Source organism: Vigna radiata, unplaced genomic scaffold, assembly GCF_000741045.1.
Source record: "Vigna radiata var. radiata cultivar VC1973A unplaced genomic scaffold, Vradiata_ver6 scaffold_158, whole genome shotgun sequence".
Taxonomy (NCBI): domain Eukaryota; kingdom Viridiplantae; phylum Streptophyta; class Magnoliopsida; order Fabales; family Fabaceae; genus Vigna; species Vigna radiata.
The window spans coordinates 112,574-128,660 of record NW_014542914.1 but is presented as its reverse complement, the minus strand read 5'-3'; the positions used below and the strand labels follow the sequence as shown (position 1 = coordinate 128,660).

Below are 16,087 nucleotides of genomic sequence, written 5' to 3'. Positions count from 1 at the left end.
TTAACATTAAAAAAAAGAGGTGAATTTGCTTAGTTTATTATTTTCTTTATTAACATGTTAAAAAGCATCTATTTTTTATATTGTTTTTTTCTTAAAGAAAGTATATATTTATCTTTGTGAACTTTATGAGTTGTATTTAGTGAGGTGTCGTTTTCAATTGATAGTATCTGTTTTGTTAAAGATGATTTTGCTTAGACAGATAGAAGATACTTTTATTGATGGATGATACTGCAATAATGACAAATGCAACATTGTAATTATAGAATTTGAGTTATGATAATAGAAATGAATGAGTGATAGTATATAATATAAACATATAAAAGAGGTTGGCTAATGGTCCTTTTCACACTTAGGTGGTAGTTACCAAAATAAAATATTAGCAGCAATCACAAGGCATTACTTTTTTTTTCCATTGATGCATGCATCTATATCTTTTTTATTAGGTGTTGTTTTCACAGAAAGATATGTCAATTATATATAGATATCATATGAGAGAGAGAGAGAGAGAAAGGATAAGCCATTGGAGATGATGAAATAATAGCTATGCCAGAAACCAAAAATAAGCCAAAATCATAAACCAGAAAAACAAAATCACACCACACCAAATCTTAGATCAAGTTTCAAAAGGGGCACCTGAAACACAAGTGCAAAATATTGGTGTAAAATCAAATGATAAGTGCATCTGTGTATCAGTGTGATGACCCTGGGACCATTAAACATGTTGCATTGGTATAAAGAAGATGATTATAAATAACCTTCTAATTGTTGTTCAACACAACAATGACTAAAGATTAAAGAAAAAAGAAAATCTAATTATCTAACTTCAATTCTCAAGTGACTGTGATTATGTATTATCAAAAAGGAAGGGTCAATTCCTATGAAATAGCCCTCTTATCTATCTATCTATATATCTTTGACAATATATCATGGATTAAGACATCATTGTGATTTTTTATTTTATTTTTTCTCTTGTTCTAAGTTTTCAAATCTGTTATGTAATACACCAGAGATGGAGACAAAAACGAAATGTAATTTCAAACAAAGATGGTCGATGCTCTTGCTAGTTTCCGAATCATGAAAGAAACTAGCAAGAACAGTAAACCCATGAATGAAAAACAAAGAATTGAGTCTAAATTCATGAAAATGAATGGAGTTCTTCAATCATAAACATATCTCCCAAAAACAAAATAAAATAATAAATATCTGAAATGAGATGTGAAATACAACAAGCTTAAACCAATAATTCTAGTTCAACAGTTGATAAAGAGTAGAATGATTGAGGTATGGAAAAGCATCATAATATAATATATACAACTTAAATAATAATTAGGCGGTGTAATTTAGAAAGGTATAGTAGTAAGTAACCCTAAAAAATGGTAAAAATGATTGAAATTATGATGTTGTTGAAGAAGAAGGTAAAGTAGGAGTGGAAGAAGCAGGAGCAGCATCAACAGGAGCAGTATGAGTGACGTTAGAGAGTGTTGTGGTGGTTCTCTTTCGCTTCTTCTTCTTCTCGTAGGGGACCCCTCTGGCTTTGGCCTGGGCCTCCTTGACTTCCTTAAGGTAAATCATAACAGGTTTAGCGCCAAAGGGATTAGATTCAGGGCGACCGCCATTTTCTTCGTAGGCGGCTCTAAGTCGTCCGATAAGGGCGTCGAGACTGCCCCAGGCTTGTTTGAGTGGACAAGCGCAGGGTGCAGGAGGGTTAGGGTGTCCGAAGTGGGGACAGCCGGACGTGTGGACCTTGGTTTTGCCAAACTGGTCCAAGTACTTCAAGAATTCAATGACGTGTGCTCCACTGCACCGTGCTAACGTCAATGGGGGCTTGTGGTTGTGCAGGTACTGAAAGAAGGTGTTCCAGTCTCGTCGCTTCTGGGATTCATAGCGGCTTGGTGGTGCTGGTGGTAGTGTTGGTGGTGATGATGATGATGATCCTTGAGATTGTGGTGGTTGGGGTTGTGATCCCCTTGATGATGAGTCCATGGTAGAAGACTGAGGTTGATTCAGTTTAGGTGAGTGTGTGATATGAGAGAAGAGTGTTTGAGGTTGATGTTTTCATGGGAAAGGATTTCTGGCTTTTGGTTTCTTTTTCATGAGTATGAAAGAAAGAGGAGAAAAGTGGAAAAGGGAGCATTAAATTCATTGTTTTGGTCTTTGGAGTCAAAGACAAAAAGCCATACAAATAATAAGAATATCAATGGTAAAAAAAAATACTATATGTGGATTTTTTATTTTGTTCGGTAAGAAGAATAAAAAATAACTATATTCGACAAAAGTGTTGAACAGTTGCGAACACCGTTTTGCCAATTTTTTTACCAATGTTATTGGTTTTGTTTTTTCTTTGATCGTTTTTGTTTCAAGCTAATTTTATGATTTATTTAAAATGGACACTTGACCATTCGTTAATATTTTAGTTCAATAAATGCAATCTGATTTTTAAACAATTTAAAAAGTTTATAATGAGTTGAAAGGTCAGATTATCAACCAGTGTTTTGTAAGAATTTTTTAACCGTAAGACAGAAAAAAAAATTCTAACGGGACACGTTAATAAAAATAAAAAATAAAATTAAGAATAGATGAGTCTAAATGAAATCTCACTGACTTTTTTGAACAAATATTACAAAGAGGCGAAATAAGCTCTTTTTGTCAAATTTAGTAATAAGATAAACTTTTAAAGCAATTAAATAACATCTTAAGCAATTATAAAGAGTGTTTATTGTGTGTTTCTCACTTCCCCAAATGCATATACTGAATGTCAATCCCACTAACTATTGGGACAACTGTTCTTCAATTGAATATCTCTGTTAATGCTCCTGAATCATTTTTTTCAGAAATAATGGTATTGTAAAATCCTCAGTATGTATAAAGTTTCAATTACATTTGGATCCCTCTTCTTAGAATTCAATCGACAACCTCTTTCCAATTTAGGGCAGGATTCAATTTTTGGGAGGAGATTTAGCAATGATTTAATTAGAAGACAGATACCATATGTGACTAATTCCTAGAACTAAAAATTTGTAGTAAATAAAGACCATAAAATTAATCACCCGAGACAACAGAAAGTGCTACACGTAGGTCATTAGACGTCCCACATATATACATTCTGTAAGTTTGAATTTCTTGTTGAGAAACATTACCACTACGAGCTGCATAGTGATTACCACTCACTCTATCACGCAGCGAAAAAATAATCTCTCTGACGATTGGTTCATGGCCATTGAGAAGATTTCCCATGCTCAACACTTTTCTCCAAGATTGGTTAGCAGTGGGAGGAACAAACATATTTGACAACACTTCCCTCTCAACGTCCCTTACTTCTTGTTTCTTGTCAAACTCCTGAACAAAGATTGTACCAAAGATAGCAGGAAATGCATTTCAGTTCAATGCTAAGAAAGATTGGAACGTTACCCAAATCAGGAAGGGTATTTCAAGGCATATATTGCAAGCATCTCACCTTTTCATCAATGTCCTCTGTGAAACCCTTGTCAGTTGTTTGAATATAAAAATTGTAGTAATCGCTGAAAATTTCTCTGGAAAGTCGTGGTGCTTTTAAAAGCTTGCGATGAAGGGATGCTGCAAGAGTCAGTAACTTCTCAACTCGTTCAAGAGTACCAGTTAGTCGTCTTAAGTCTTCAATAGTCTCACTATCTCCGGACAAGCGATTTACTGCAAGAACATGTAAGAGTATTAAAATTTATTCTTTTCCAATGAAGAGAAAAATAAATAGATACCTTGCAAAGGCCTCAAAGCAGATGCCATTGTAAGGTAAAGTTGCTGCATCTCAGTCTCCATCTGTTTCAGTTCTCCATAACTAGTCTGACTTAGTGTGTCGGCAGCTGCTCTGAAGGCAGTACACACCATTTGTTCAAGTAATTCATGTGGTTGTAGAGTTTCAAGGTAATGAAGCACCTGGAAAATTGAAAGCATAAAAATTTATAGCACACAATATACACAGTGAACAGCATATCTCAAGCAAAATCCATATACTTATTATATAGTAATCTATTTCTCCTTTACATGAACATACAGTGGCAATTTTTGAAAAAAGAAAACTCATTTGATTATTTGATCACAAGAAAATGTTAGAAGCGAACAATAATAATTTAAACTTTTATCTTTCTTTCATGGCCCTCAATTCACCGAGGGCATCCAGTTTACCCATAGGACCTGCATTCCAAAAGTAAATCTTCTCGTAAAAATATGGATGAAACTCATCAACTTTGAGTGCAATGACCCACGAAATCAGATGAAGATGCATGTATTGCATATATTTTTATTTTTATTTTAAAATATAATCTATATATTCAAAGATATTTATTTATATCAAAATTTAATTGTACAAAAAATAAATTGGGGTGATACCGGTTGAGAAAAAGATGACTCAAAATTGGATAAGGTGATTTGAACAAGTGGAATTTTCTCCAAGGATTTATTTCTAATGAAAATTCTCTGGTTGCTAACCAGAAGACCAGCAACCTTTAAGCTGATATAATTTTTATGCCCATTCATTTCTACCAATGTCTGTGGAGGTACATCAAATGACAAGGCCCATGAGTCACAAATCAACAGGGACTCCGACATGGCACTCCTATTCAAAACTGAAGCACGCCTCTCATTAGACCGGATTTTAGGATTTAGAAGCTGTATGAAATTGACTTAAATTTCAAGATTTGACCATCCCTTAGCGGATCATCATATTTAGTTGTCATTAAAAGAACAACACATTTCGTATTCACATCAGAAACAAAAAGGGGGAAACGATTAGGGCAAAGCTCCTATTATCATTAAGATCCTCATGATAGATCCACTAGAATGAGAAAACAAAGAAATAACTGCAAAGTATAAATGGGTCAGCTTTCCCATCAATATGGAAACCAAGTATCGAAAATATTGTTATTTTGGTGTAAATCACCCGGTGCCCAAAAATATTTATAACAGCAAAAGCAAAATAAATTTAAACTTCCAGAACAATACTTACTTTTTCTCCTTCCCTATTCGGATCAAGAAGAGGCTTCTGTTCAGAAGCAGGAAGAGCAGGTGCACTATTCCAAAGTTTTCTCCATAAATTTCCATGCTCAGACATTCTCTTTGAAAGTTTCCCTTGTGGAGGCCAACTATCTTTTGACTTTTTAGTGTCAAGAGAACTGGATGATGATGATTTACTTTTCTCAGGGTCATCATACTCTTCCCAATCCCCAGGTGAATGCCACCGAATAAAATCTTCAAAGATAGCATCTGGATTTGCCGCCTTAAATGCTGACATATCTAGTAACAAAGCCATTATTGGTCTCTCACATCATATATTGTTATATTGAAGAGAATTTTTGCATGAAAAAAGTTCATTATACCCACACACATACAATTTGGATCACAGTAAACTGAACCAACGCTACCAAGCATATTTAGAGTCAATTATGTGGGATTGAGTTAGACCCAAACCCAAATTCTAAGAGTATGGCATGGTGAACATAACCTCATGAGTGAAAAAAAAATAGATTAATGAAAACGTCATTCCATTGTACTGATGAGGCAGGTACATCAAATTAGAAAGCATTGTGCACATGATCTTCTAGAAAATATGCAACTATACATTTAAATTATTTTTTAACATCACATGCATCTGCTTCAGAAATCATAATTAACTGTATTCTTTTAGAAAACAAAAAAGGGAACTTGAGACATTATCAATAACTACCCAGTGTTATTACAAACATATATTTTTATTACCTATCCATTACCAACAAAAAATATATGCAATTATTACCTGAAGTTAAGATATCCCTTTCCAGCTGAGCAGAGAAATTCTGAAAATAAAAAGGAATTGCTAATTAATGATGTAATATATGAAATCGAAGTGTGGAACATCTATCAATCCTGCTGCATCCCCGTTTAGTTCTAGATTGAAAGCAGAAATATGCATAAATTAATCCGATGATAATGAAGCTTCAAAATATTCAAGAAAGGAGATGAATATTGTGTTTGGATTTTTTTTCTTGTGCGACTTTCAGAGTTGCCTTTGAAAAGAATAAGAAAAACCTTAATCTTTTAGGAACTTAGGCATTATGGGACGTCTAAGTCCCCCCACAACGAATAATATGAGATGTTTGGGGAAGTATTTAAGTATTTGGTTCACCCATTTTAATAGTTAGCTTTTGAGGATGAGTTCCACAAGTACTGGGGTGCTTATCAAAATCCCAAGCCCAACTAGACATCACAATGTCACAATATTGTTTCTGTGATTCATATTTTAACACATCGTAGTTCCTTGAATACTTGATACAGCCATCAATTTCTGTGCATAACAAATTCCACAACTTGGTCTTTTCACTTTACTTAGTCAACCTACTGTAACAGGATTCAGCTATCCAAAAAGAAATTTTAAACATCTTACTTTGCATATAGAATATAGGACAATTTAATCCATGATCAAACGAACATATCAGGGTCAAGATAGGAAGTGATAGATATCAGCCTTCTTCTAGAAAAATGATACTAACTTTTAGCAACAATGATGACAAAGAAGAGGCTATACTCCTTACAAATAACCTCATTATTCAATGGATCTTGTTTTCTCATTTACCCGTATGTGACATGTAAATAAGGTCTATGAGATCTAAGGCTCTAACTTTTATAACACATGATTGCAATTATTTTATGCATTGCATGCGTTTGAGCTTACAAATGAATCACCAAAGGCTTCAACAGCTTTAAGCCTCTCCTCATGCATGTCTTCTGTCATAAGTGGTGCTTCCTGTGGCATAGAAAAAAAGATAAAGACATTGTATTGTTCAAAAATTGGTGAACTAATATTATTACATGAAAATGCCAAATATTATTTGGATACAAGAACAACCTGTGTATATGGGGCATGCATACTTTGATGTGACTTGAGTAGCATCATAGAATCAACAATACCAGCAGAACCTCTCCTGGTCAAGTCTGATGTTTCTTTGTCATTTGACAGCTGCACATCTTCGAGCTTTCTGCTAAAATCATATTTTTTTCCACAATATCATAAATCATTGCTAGTTGAAAAAAAATGCAGTATTAACATAGAACCAGACACTATTTGTGCTACAAAATTTTTCAAGGATATTATAGTATACAATCGTGACGTGAATTACAAGTGTACAAATCCGTAATTATTCTTAATAGCATATATCTGTCAGAAAAAAAAAAAAAAAAAAAAAAAAAAAAAAAAAAAAAAAAAACAAGAACAACAACAACAAAAAGCAGTTGTGAAGTTGAATTTTCACTACCCAGAAGTTGGCCAGTAGGAGAGTATGCACGCACACAACCAAAGAGGAGCCCATAAAAGAAATAGAAGACACTGTACCAGAACTAAGGATAGACCATCTGATCCCCCCAAGTTAAAGCCAAACTGGTCTTGAAGTGAAAGATTCCAAAACCCGAATATCACTAAAGGAAGACAATTAAATGTGAACTAACTAAAACTAGTATAAAAAGAAAATGCTATATTATGTGCCATCCATCAGTCAGCCTAAACCAATTAGAGTCCTAAACCAGCACAGATTAAAGAACGATCTATTGGATTAAAAGAACATATATTAAAATCACTGGTTTTTAAAGAAAAAAGAGACCCTCCCTCCTTTTTTCAGGGAACACCAAGGTTGCTGAATTTTTCATCTAGAAAAATAAATAATTCACAAGGATCTAAATTAGTTACAATAGCCACTTTTTTCTTATCACTTGACATGACCAGAGAATGTTTTCATACTCAATAAATAAAACCAAACCTCTCTCAATTCCCCTCTTAGAATATAGAGTAAGAAATCAGCTTCTCAAATCAAACAAAAAAAGGAACAACAGGTCCCCTTATCTAACCAATATACTCTAGTTATATAAATAAACAAATATGGATATGCAGATATAGATACTTCAAAAACTAACTTAACTAAGACTAGTGATAAGTGGAGACAAAAAAAAAATGGATGAAATCGCTATAAGAGAGTGAGTTGTTTATATAAGCAGTCAGAAGAGAGATGCAAACAATAACAACCGAGCAGGCTCTCACTTGCTAAGTTCACCTGTCAACTTTCCCAGAAAAGTCATCACTGGAGGTCTGTATACTGAATGAGTCATCCCCAACTACACTTTCATCCTGTGATTCAATTAAGACCTATTAACACCCAGTGAAAAAAATACTGTAAAGAGAATACAGTGCAGTAATACAACAATTGATCTAAACCAAAACCAAGAGAGAAAAAACCAGTTTGTAACCTCACTCATGGAATCTATTTGATCCAAACTTCCAATACAGTCTTCATATTCCTCATTCAGCTGGCACTTCCTCTCAATGCATATTGCAAGCTAAATAAGAAAGCAGAAAATGTATCAATTTTGTCAATATGTGCTATATAATATATAAAGACCAAAACATCTGAGCTCACTGAAATATTTCTAGCTTTTCTTATAATAACTAATCTAGGGTGCAACTCCACAACAACAAAAGCCTTATCTCACTAGGTGACGTCAGTAACATGAATCACACGACACCAACTACGACCAAGGAGTTGAGGGTGCATGAAAGGAGGAGAGGAAAAGGGTGACCTATTTTTGGAGGTAGTTAGCATTCTCACATGTGAACCTTGTTTTAGAAAAGTGGATGACATGTAGAGGACGTGGTTATTTTCATATCCTGTGAATAGGAGTTGAGAGGTGACTCTCTTTGAGAGATCCTGGAGTTCTATTTTCACTAACCTGGTGGCATTTATGTGATAATACCGGTGGCTTGTTTATCCCTACTTCAATTCTACCTTTTTGTTTCTGTTTTGTAATGAAGTACATATGACATTACCAACAACCATATTTATGCAACATAAATTTGCACATATATACAAAGCAAACAAGCACACAATGAGTAGATTTCAGTAAAGATTCCTTATAGATAAAAATAAATTACCATCTGAAGTTTTTGATTAATCAAACAAGTGGACAGGTCAATTGATCCATTAGTTGGCATCCTGGGCAATAGTTGTGACTCCTCCCAACACCACCTAACCTCTCTAACAAACTCTATCCATAGCACAGCAATAGCTGACAGACCAAAATTGGGTAATACAAATGAATAATATAACTATAAGTACAAATAAGATATCGCAGAAAATAAATTCTTAATACATGAACAATTTATTCCTACTCTCTTAATTAGGTTTAGGTAATACAACAAACAAACTATATTTACTATTGGCAAATACCCCGTATATTGCAGTTGCCAAACCAAAGAGAATGTAAACAAAATTGTGCAAACAGTGAACCAAGTGGTGCGCCTTTTATAGCTCGAGAAGCCTTATGTCCACCATCAGCAAAATCTGAGAATTGTACACCTGCAGACATTACATCACTGATTATAGTAAAATAATGTGAAGTACCAACATTAAGTTTAACACTACATTGGAGGCCATTTCGTCATTTGGTGTCCCAAACTAGGTTGCTTGTAGCAGATTCATTGATGATAGATTGCATGTAATGGACCGAGCCGAACTCAATTCCAACAACTATCTTAAGAGGGGGAAGGATTGATCAATTCTTGTAAGGAGTACTATCCTAATATTCCTAACTACAGAGGAATATCTAAAGACACCCCTTGATGCCCTAGACGAGACACCTATAGCATGAAATTTGTAGAATGACACATCTATGACAAGCCCGACATCCACACAAGATGGGTTTTGATACCATTTTAGAAAAAACTGCCTAAATCAATCCCAAAAGCCTTGGGTGGGAGAAGACTGACGAAGCCTTATAAGTAAGAGTCTTATTTTAAAGATTAATGAATTAACAAACAACAGCATATGTACTTGAGTATTTACCCAAAGTGGAAGGCAAATAAAGGAGTAAGAACTACATACCCTCAATATACCTAACTATTGTGGGATTTCTTACACACCCCTCCATTATAGCACAAAGCTTGTAGAATGACACATCTATGAGAAGCCCAATAGCACGACAAAATAGGTTTTGATACCATATTAGAAAAGGATGTGCCAAGAGCAATCCCAAAAGGCAAATTCGGGAAAACATTGACCAAGTCCAATAAGTAGGCTGGTGCTCATGTTTTAACAATGAAATAACAACAGTGTAAGTACTTGAGTATTTACCCAAAATGGAAGGTAAATAAAGGAGAATTTCACATACCATCAATAAACAATTCTTTCAACACACGATCTCTAACCGTTGGTGAAGGTATAACCATTGCCGATTTTATATTATCAGAACCTGGATTTTCTACTGCAAAGGGCCAGAAAAGGGGGAAATAATGAACCATGTGCCAAAATGCAGTACTAACTTTGAAACACAAACCTGCATGAATAAGTGAACTAGTACACCATAGAATGCACCAAAAACAAATTCAAACCTGAAACAAAATCTTCCATAAATTGTGCCTCAAATGACATTTGCAATGCATCAACCAGAAGACGCAACTCAGAAGAAAATCCAACCGGATTCCCACTGGAACCTTGAAGTCTATATGTGAAAAATAATACCACAATATTCAATTTTATTAATTATTTAAAAGCATAAGAAATCAATATTACTGAGTTTTAGAAGTAATTAAAAAGCATAAGTAAATAACAAACTAAATGTATCTATTAAATATTGCTAGAAGGGGTGGAAAATAGGTCGAGCTCAACTAGCCTGGGCTTGACCTTCTTTAAAAAGCAAAGTATGAATCTGGTCTATTACCTCTTACAGGCCTTTTTTTAAGGGTCGAGCTTGATTTGCATGAAAGTCTGCCCTGACCTATAAACCTGTTTAAAACTGTTTTTTTAAAAGCTTTTGAAAGGCTAGTGAAATTATTGTATTAGGCTAAATAGACTAATTAATAATTTCAATTTTCACATATAATATGTATAGTTGACTTTGTCATATATAATTATCTATATACAACACAACAAAAATAAATTACTGATTTAAAAATCTAATTTTTTATAAGGCCCTTAAATAAAGTATAAATTTATCTTTCAATAGTCTTATGATCTTTTATGGAGTAGTTAATCATGTTTAGTAATTAAAAAATAATATATGGTTTGAATACTGTTGGAAGTTCCACATCGACTAGAGATAAGACCAATTTATAATATATAAGTGGATTCAAACCTCACCTTACAAACCAGTTTTATGGGGTTGAGTTGGACTTTAAGTTCACTTCTTAACATGGTATCAGAACTATGGTTAGAGCCTATTCTAGTGATATTTGTTGTTTGTTGGGCACGTTGTTTCACCCTCTATCAGGCCGTTATCGGACCACCCATTAATATCTAGTCTCACGCTCAAAATGATGTCCATACCAATTTATAATATATAAATGGACGCAAACATCACTATATAAACCCGTTTTGTAGAGTTGAGTTAGACTTAAAGTCCATTTCTTAACAAATACATATAACAAATTTTAAAATAATAATAATAAAACAAAAAATTATTTTTCATATTTACTTAAAAAGGTTGACCTATAAGCCTAAAAAGCTTTTTCATAAAAGCCTAAGCCTGACCTATTTTCTCAAAATAATCCGTAGTCACCAAAACATTGAAGAATACCAAAAGATTATTGTGTTATAAACATGCTGAAAAAAAGAAATTTCTGGCAGTTGTAAATTGAACAGTGATTTGAACCACATTGAACCTTATAATAATTATTTATTAAAACACTTTGAGCAACAGATATCAATTAATAAAATAAGCAGCAATTGTTCAAGAGAAATTTGGTTTCTGTGACACATAAACAACTTAAAATTTGGTGTAAACCTTAGAGAGATCAACCACTTCTCAGCTTCATGTGGTGAAGCATTTTCCAGTTCAGCCATTTCCATAGAATTTTCAACCATCTTCTCTGACCATATTGCAATCAGTTCAAAACCTGCATGCGGCCCAAGAGTAACTTAAATGAAACTGGCATTGATATCAGATCAGAGAGCTTCGTGAAAATAATGAAAGTTGGAGAGGTTTATTACTCAAAAAGACAAGATCAAGACTAAAAGCACCCAAAAATAAACCCATAGTCACCAAACAAGCTTCTCTAGGGGACAAATGCGAATAGAAAGAAAAAAGATTAAGAAAAACTATTCAAATATGCTCTTAGAGTTTGGGTTTTAGGACTTAATTCAACACAGGTGAGAATTACCCATTTTATAAGCTCTATTTAAGATAAATTTTTAGTCTATACAGATTCTGTTTAAGGCATATCTATAGTCTATATTGAATCTCTGAAAATCCCATATGTTTTGGCTCTAAAGTCCCATGTGTATTCTTTGCACATGGAAGAATCATTATACAGTAAAGCCCCTGTTTGTGAATGGTTAAGTATCAAAATTCACCAAAATACCTCTAATGAAAGCATCCAATCAAGAAGCCCAGCTATTTTTACCTACAAAACCCTACATCCTAGAATTTACCTTTAACAGGATCTTCTGCAGAATACCACCCACTCCAAGAACAATCATCATCCCACTGCATCCCATCGGACATTTCACCAGTAACATTTTCTTCAGATTTGCTAATTTTGGCAGTTTTCATATTGTCGTCATCATAGGGAAGTGTTCTGAATGTCAACTTCATTGCAAATCGGACTTTGAAATTATGAACAGACAGATCCAATGTGGAGTAGGCCTTCAGTATCAAATGGAAATTAATCACTAAAAGTGAAACTCAGAAGAACAGTGCAGACATGAAATCAAAAGTTTATATAGAGCTGCTGGATATTAACCACTTATTTCAATTCACAGTATCCATCCCCTTAGGGAAGAGGTTAGACTAAATTGCAAACCATTTATACCAGTGCACTATATACATTGCCTCGGTTTAAAATAAGAGGACCAAGTATAGAAGCACAAAGCAGGGAGCAAATACAAAATTAAAAAATGAATGTGTCCCAACTTCGTAAAATCAAATAGATATTAAATTGAACCTGGGAGAGAAACTCACAAACTTAGATACAAATAACTCATACAGCCCCTCCAAATGCATGAGTTTTATTGGAACCTGACTACCAATTCGATCTGCTTCGAATCTTCTAGTAAAAACAGTGCCCATGCTCTGAATTCCAATATAAGCTTTCCGAGATGGATCATGAACTGGAACAAATGCTGGCCATAAACTATGAACCCAATGTCATGAGAAAGCACATCTCCACTTTAATGACCTAAACTAAACTGGATATTCAACAAAATCTATTTAAACCGTGTAAATAATAAGATTTTAATCCCATAACACAGTAACTTCTCTACTAAACAACGAGAGTCAACAAAAACCCAAATATTAATGTGAAACAAGTTGAGTAGTTATCACATGCAAATATCATACATAAAAATGCAATATAAATATGGTATGCACATAAGTTATTCTAAAGTTTCACTACTCCCTAATTTTAAAGAGCAATGAACAATGATTACCTTGAACAGTTAGACAAAGCAATCGCAACAGCACTCAAGAGCTTGCTAGCCTCTGGAGCATCAAGAACCACACCACTTGCACTCTGAGGAGCAATTACCTAGTGAAATACATGTAAAGTAGTGTTTCCTTATCCATAGTAGAACCATTAAATTCCAGTGAAAGGAAACGTGCAGCATTAAACATACCAAAAACTCCTTTACACCAAAACATAACTGCAGATCATGCAAATCAAAGTTCCAGTCTGCAATTTCTCCTGCATCAACCAGATAAAAACAATAGATTAAGAAAAAAAAGCACTTTCCTGAGCCTAAACATCAACCTACTAGACATTCCCACCCAACCCCAACCCCAGAAAAAATTACCATCTGGGTCAGTCTTGAAATAGAACTCCATGCAGTAACTTTTCATGGCATACTTCATTTCAGATTTCACCTTGCACAAATTACCGGAATCTTCTAGGAGAACTGCACCTTTTTCCTAGGGGAAAAAATAAATGAAGATGATCACTCCGATCCAAAACAAAAATAGCATAAATTTTTACTTTCCAACAGAAAAGAACGCAACTTCAAAATCAACAAAAAACCCCTCCATCAACACCATGCCATTCCTTAAACACCATTGCAAAAACATAATTGAAGAAATCATATCATATCAAACAAGCATGTACACTTGTATAGCAAGACTAATTTGACACCAATAGCATTCAAATTATGCCAGCTTCTGTTATTTCCAACACTTACCAATAAATTATTCGGTGCATTAGACATCCATGCCCGTAAAACTGTCTCTATTTCAGAAATAAACCTACCAAAGCACGAAACAAAAACTTAAATTAAGTTTAAGTTAAACTAATCGCATCTTCTATATATGCATTCGAAGAGCACACACAACAATGTGAACTAATTAACAGCCATACGCAGAGACACACCGTTCCCACGAAGAAGCGACAGTGAAATCATCAAAGTGCTCAACCTGGGAATTCATCAACACGGAAACGAATCAGCACGTCTAAATCCGATTCAAATTGAGGAACCAAAAATAATTTAGATTCAGTAATTTTTTTGCAATGAAAATGTACACTTACTTCTGCCTCTTCTTCTTCATGTTCTGTGTGTTCATCTTCAGTGGTATCAAAGTGGATCTTCCTGCTAGAGCTGGAGGACGTCATCGAATCCAAAAATTAGCACAAGGTTCACAGAATGCGAAACATCGTCCCCGAAATCGAACGATTCGATTCGTTGTTTCTCCGACGAGATCAAAGCATCGCCAGCATCCCTGAGATCTGAACGTGAATCAATCAAACCAAATTTACTTTTTAATAATAATAACTATTTTCTTTTTTGTGTGCGTGATGTGTAGAAATTTTAAATCAAGCCAGAATCTATCTATCTATCTATCTATCCTTTGAGTCATAACCCAACTTCTTTAAAGTATAATAGTTTTCCTTTATTTGGTGGGATTTGATAAAGATGTGACTTCTATTTTTTTGGTTCAGAAATTATTTCTTATAAGGAGAGGATGCAAATGCAAGAATACAAAGTTTAAGAAAAATAGTATATTTTTTTAATTGAGTAATTTATGATGATGTAATTACCTAACTTTTATTTATTTGTTTGTTTCCTATTTAAAATTATAATTTTACTTCACTTTTATCTTATTTATTTTTAATTTTCTGTTGGACTGAGAATTTCAATAATTCAAAGAAATTAAACTATATAACATTTTCATTATCTATTATTTATTTATTTTTTAAAATATTTTATTAAACAATGTAATTAAAGTATTTTACATTTTAATTTTTTATTTCAATAAAATAATCAAGTTTCTCTTTTAAGTCCATAACGAATGAAAAGTTCTTAAATTTAAATTATAATGATAAATAAACATAAAATTTATATGGCTTAAGTAAAATTTTAAACAACATTTTAATTAAAATTTTAGTTCTGGATAAATTTATATAATTTACTTATAATGTTAAGAGTAACATTCTAAAATTTTTAGTCCTTATATTATTATTTAGTGATAAACACAATTTATAAATTATTTATAACAAGATTTAAAACATTTATAACAAGATTTAAAACAAGAAGAGTCCATTTAAACATAATAGAAACATTTTTTTCAGATAAAAGTTATGATACATATATTATTATATAAGGTTCCTGGTATTCTAGGTATTTGGTGTTTCTTTTCAATTAAATAGCCTTATATTTATGATATTAAAAGATATAAAACTTAAAAAATTTAATGACTAAGTAATTGTAATATTAGAAAGTAATGTCCTGCTTCCTTTCTTTAACTGTTACCCTAATTTTTTTTATAAATATTAAAAATGGTAAAATAAGTAATGCAATAAAATTATATGTACAAATACCAAATAAAATTATAGATAAATCAATATAAATAATTTATAGAATTTATTATAAAATTACAAAGATAGATTATAATTATAAAGCTTTCATATCTTTACTAAAAGATGAAACAATACTTGTAGAAGCTAATCTTAGAAAATCATCTGTACAAATTCCAAAGAAACTAAGTCATGAAGAAATAATAAGCAAGATCCCTAAAGAATGGATATTAGAAAATGTAATAGAACAACCAAAATTTTATAACATTCAAATAAGAAAAATAGTACAAGAAGGTACAAAGATGAGATTAAGAATGAATAGGT

The 16,087-nt window shown here is 33.1% G+C and overlaps 2 protein-coding genes across 4 annotated transcripts; both read right to left on the bottom strand.

The window, feature by feature from the left end:
- Nucleotides 1-1,174: 1,174 nt before the first annotated feature.
- On the bottom strand, nt 1,175-2,182 carry LOC106752468 (protein LIGHT-DEPENDENT SHORT HYPOCOTYLS 5). The gene has a single exon (XM_014634153.2). It carries the CDS (start codon nt 1,981-1,983, stop codon nt 1,393-1,395), a length of 591 nt encoding a protein of 196 aa, XP_014489639.1. The 5' UTR covers nt 1,984-2,182; the 3' UTR covers nt 1,175-1,392.
- Nucleotides 2,183-3,014: 832 nt separating this feature from the next.
- LOC106752491 (rab3 GTPase-activating protein catalytic subunit) lies at nt 3,015-14,872 on the bottom strand. 3 transcript variants are annotated; one of them, XM_014634181.2, is made up of 22 exons: nt 14,498-14,872; nt 14,342-14,385; nt 14,154-14,217; nt 13,776-13,890; nt 13,599-13,666; nt 13,413-13,510; nt 12,946-13,117; nt 12,417-12,630; nt 11,770-11,881; nt 10,379-10,488; nt 10,159-10,251; nt 9,219-9,347; nt 8,924-9,057; nt 8,242-8,331; nt 8,049-8,122; nt 6,854-6,986; nt 6,680-6,751; nt 5,765-5,804; nt 4,979-5,265; nt 3,732-3,909; nt 3,455-3,666; nt 3,015-3,336 (listed from the first exon to the last, which is right to left on the bottom strand). In XM_014634181.2, the coding sequence occupies exons 1-22, from the start codon at nt 14,579-14,581 to the stop codon at nt 3,040-3,042; spliced, it is 2,820 nt and encodes a 939-aa protein (XP_014489667.1). In that variant the 5' UTR covers nt 14,582-14,872; the 3' UTR covers nt 3,015-3,039. The 3 variants fall into 3 exon arrangements, with proteins under 3 accessions (XP_014489667.1, XP_014489668.1, XP_022632859.1); XM_014634182.2 differs by having other exon boundaries at nt 6,854-6,983; XM_022777138.1 differs by lacking the exon at nt 14,154-14,217 and having other exon boundaries at nt 14,498-14,542.
- Between the last annotated feature and the right edge of the window lie 1,215 nt (nt 14,873-16,087).

Excerpts from the sequence above, each read along its gene's own strand:
- LOC106752491 (XM_014634181.2), bottom strand. The coding sequence starts at position 14,581 with ATGACGTCCTCCAGCTCTAGCAGGAAGATCCACTTTGATACCACTGAA. Across the intron at positions 14,386-14,497 it reads ATGAAGAAGAAGAGGCAGAA|GTTGAGCACTTTGATGATTT; the intron begins GTAAGTGTACAT and ends ATGAATTCCCAG. Across the intron at positions 3,910-4,978 it reads CGAATAGGGAAGGAGAAAAA|GTGCTTCATTACCTTGAAAC; the intron begins GTAAGTATTGTT and ends TCAATTTTCCAG.
- LOC106752468 (XM_014634153.2), bottom strand. The coding sequence starts at position 1,983 with ATGGACTCATCATCAAGGGGATCACAACCCCAACCACCACAATCTCAA.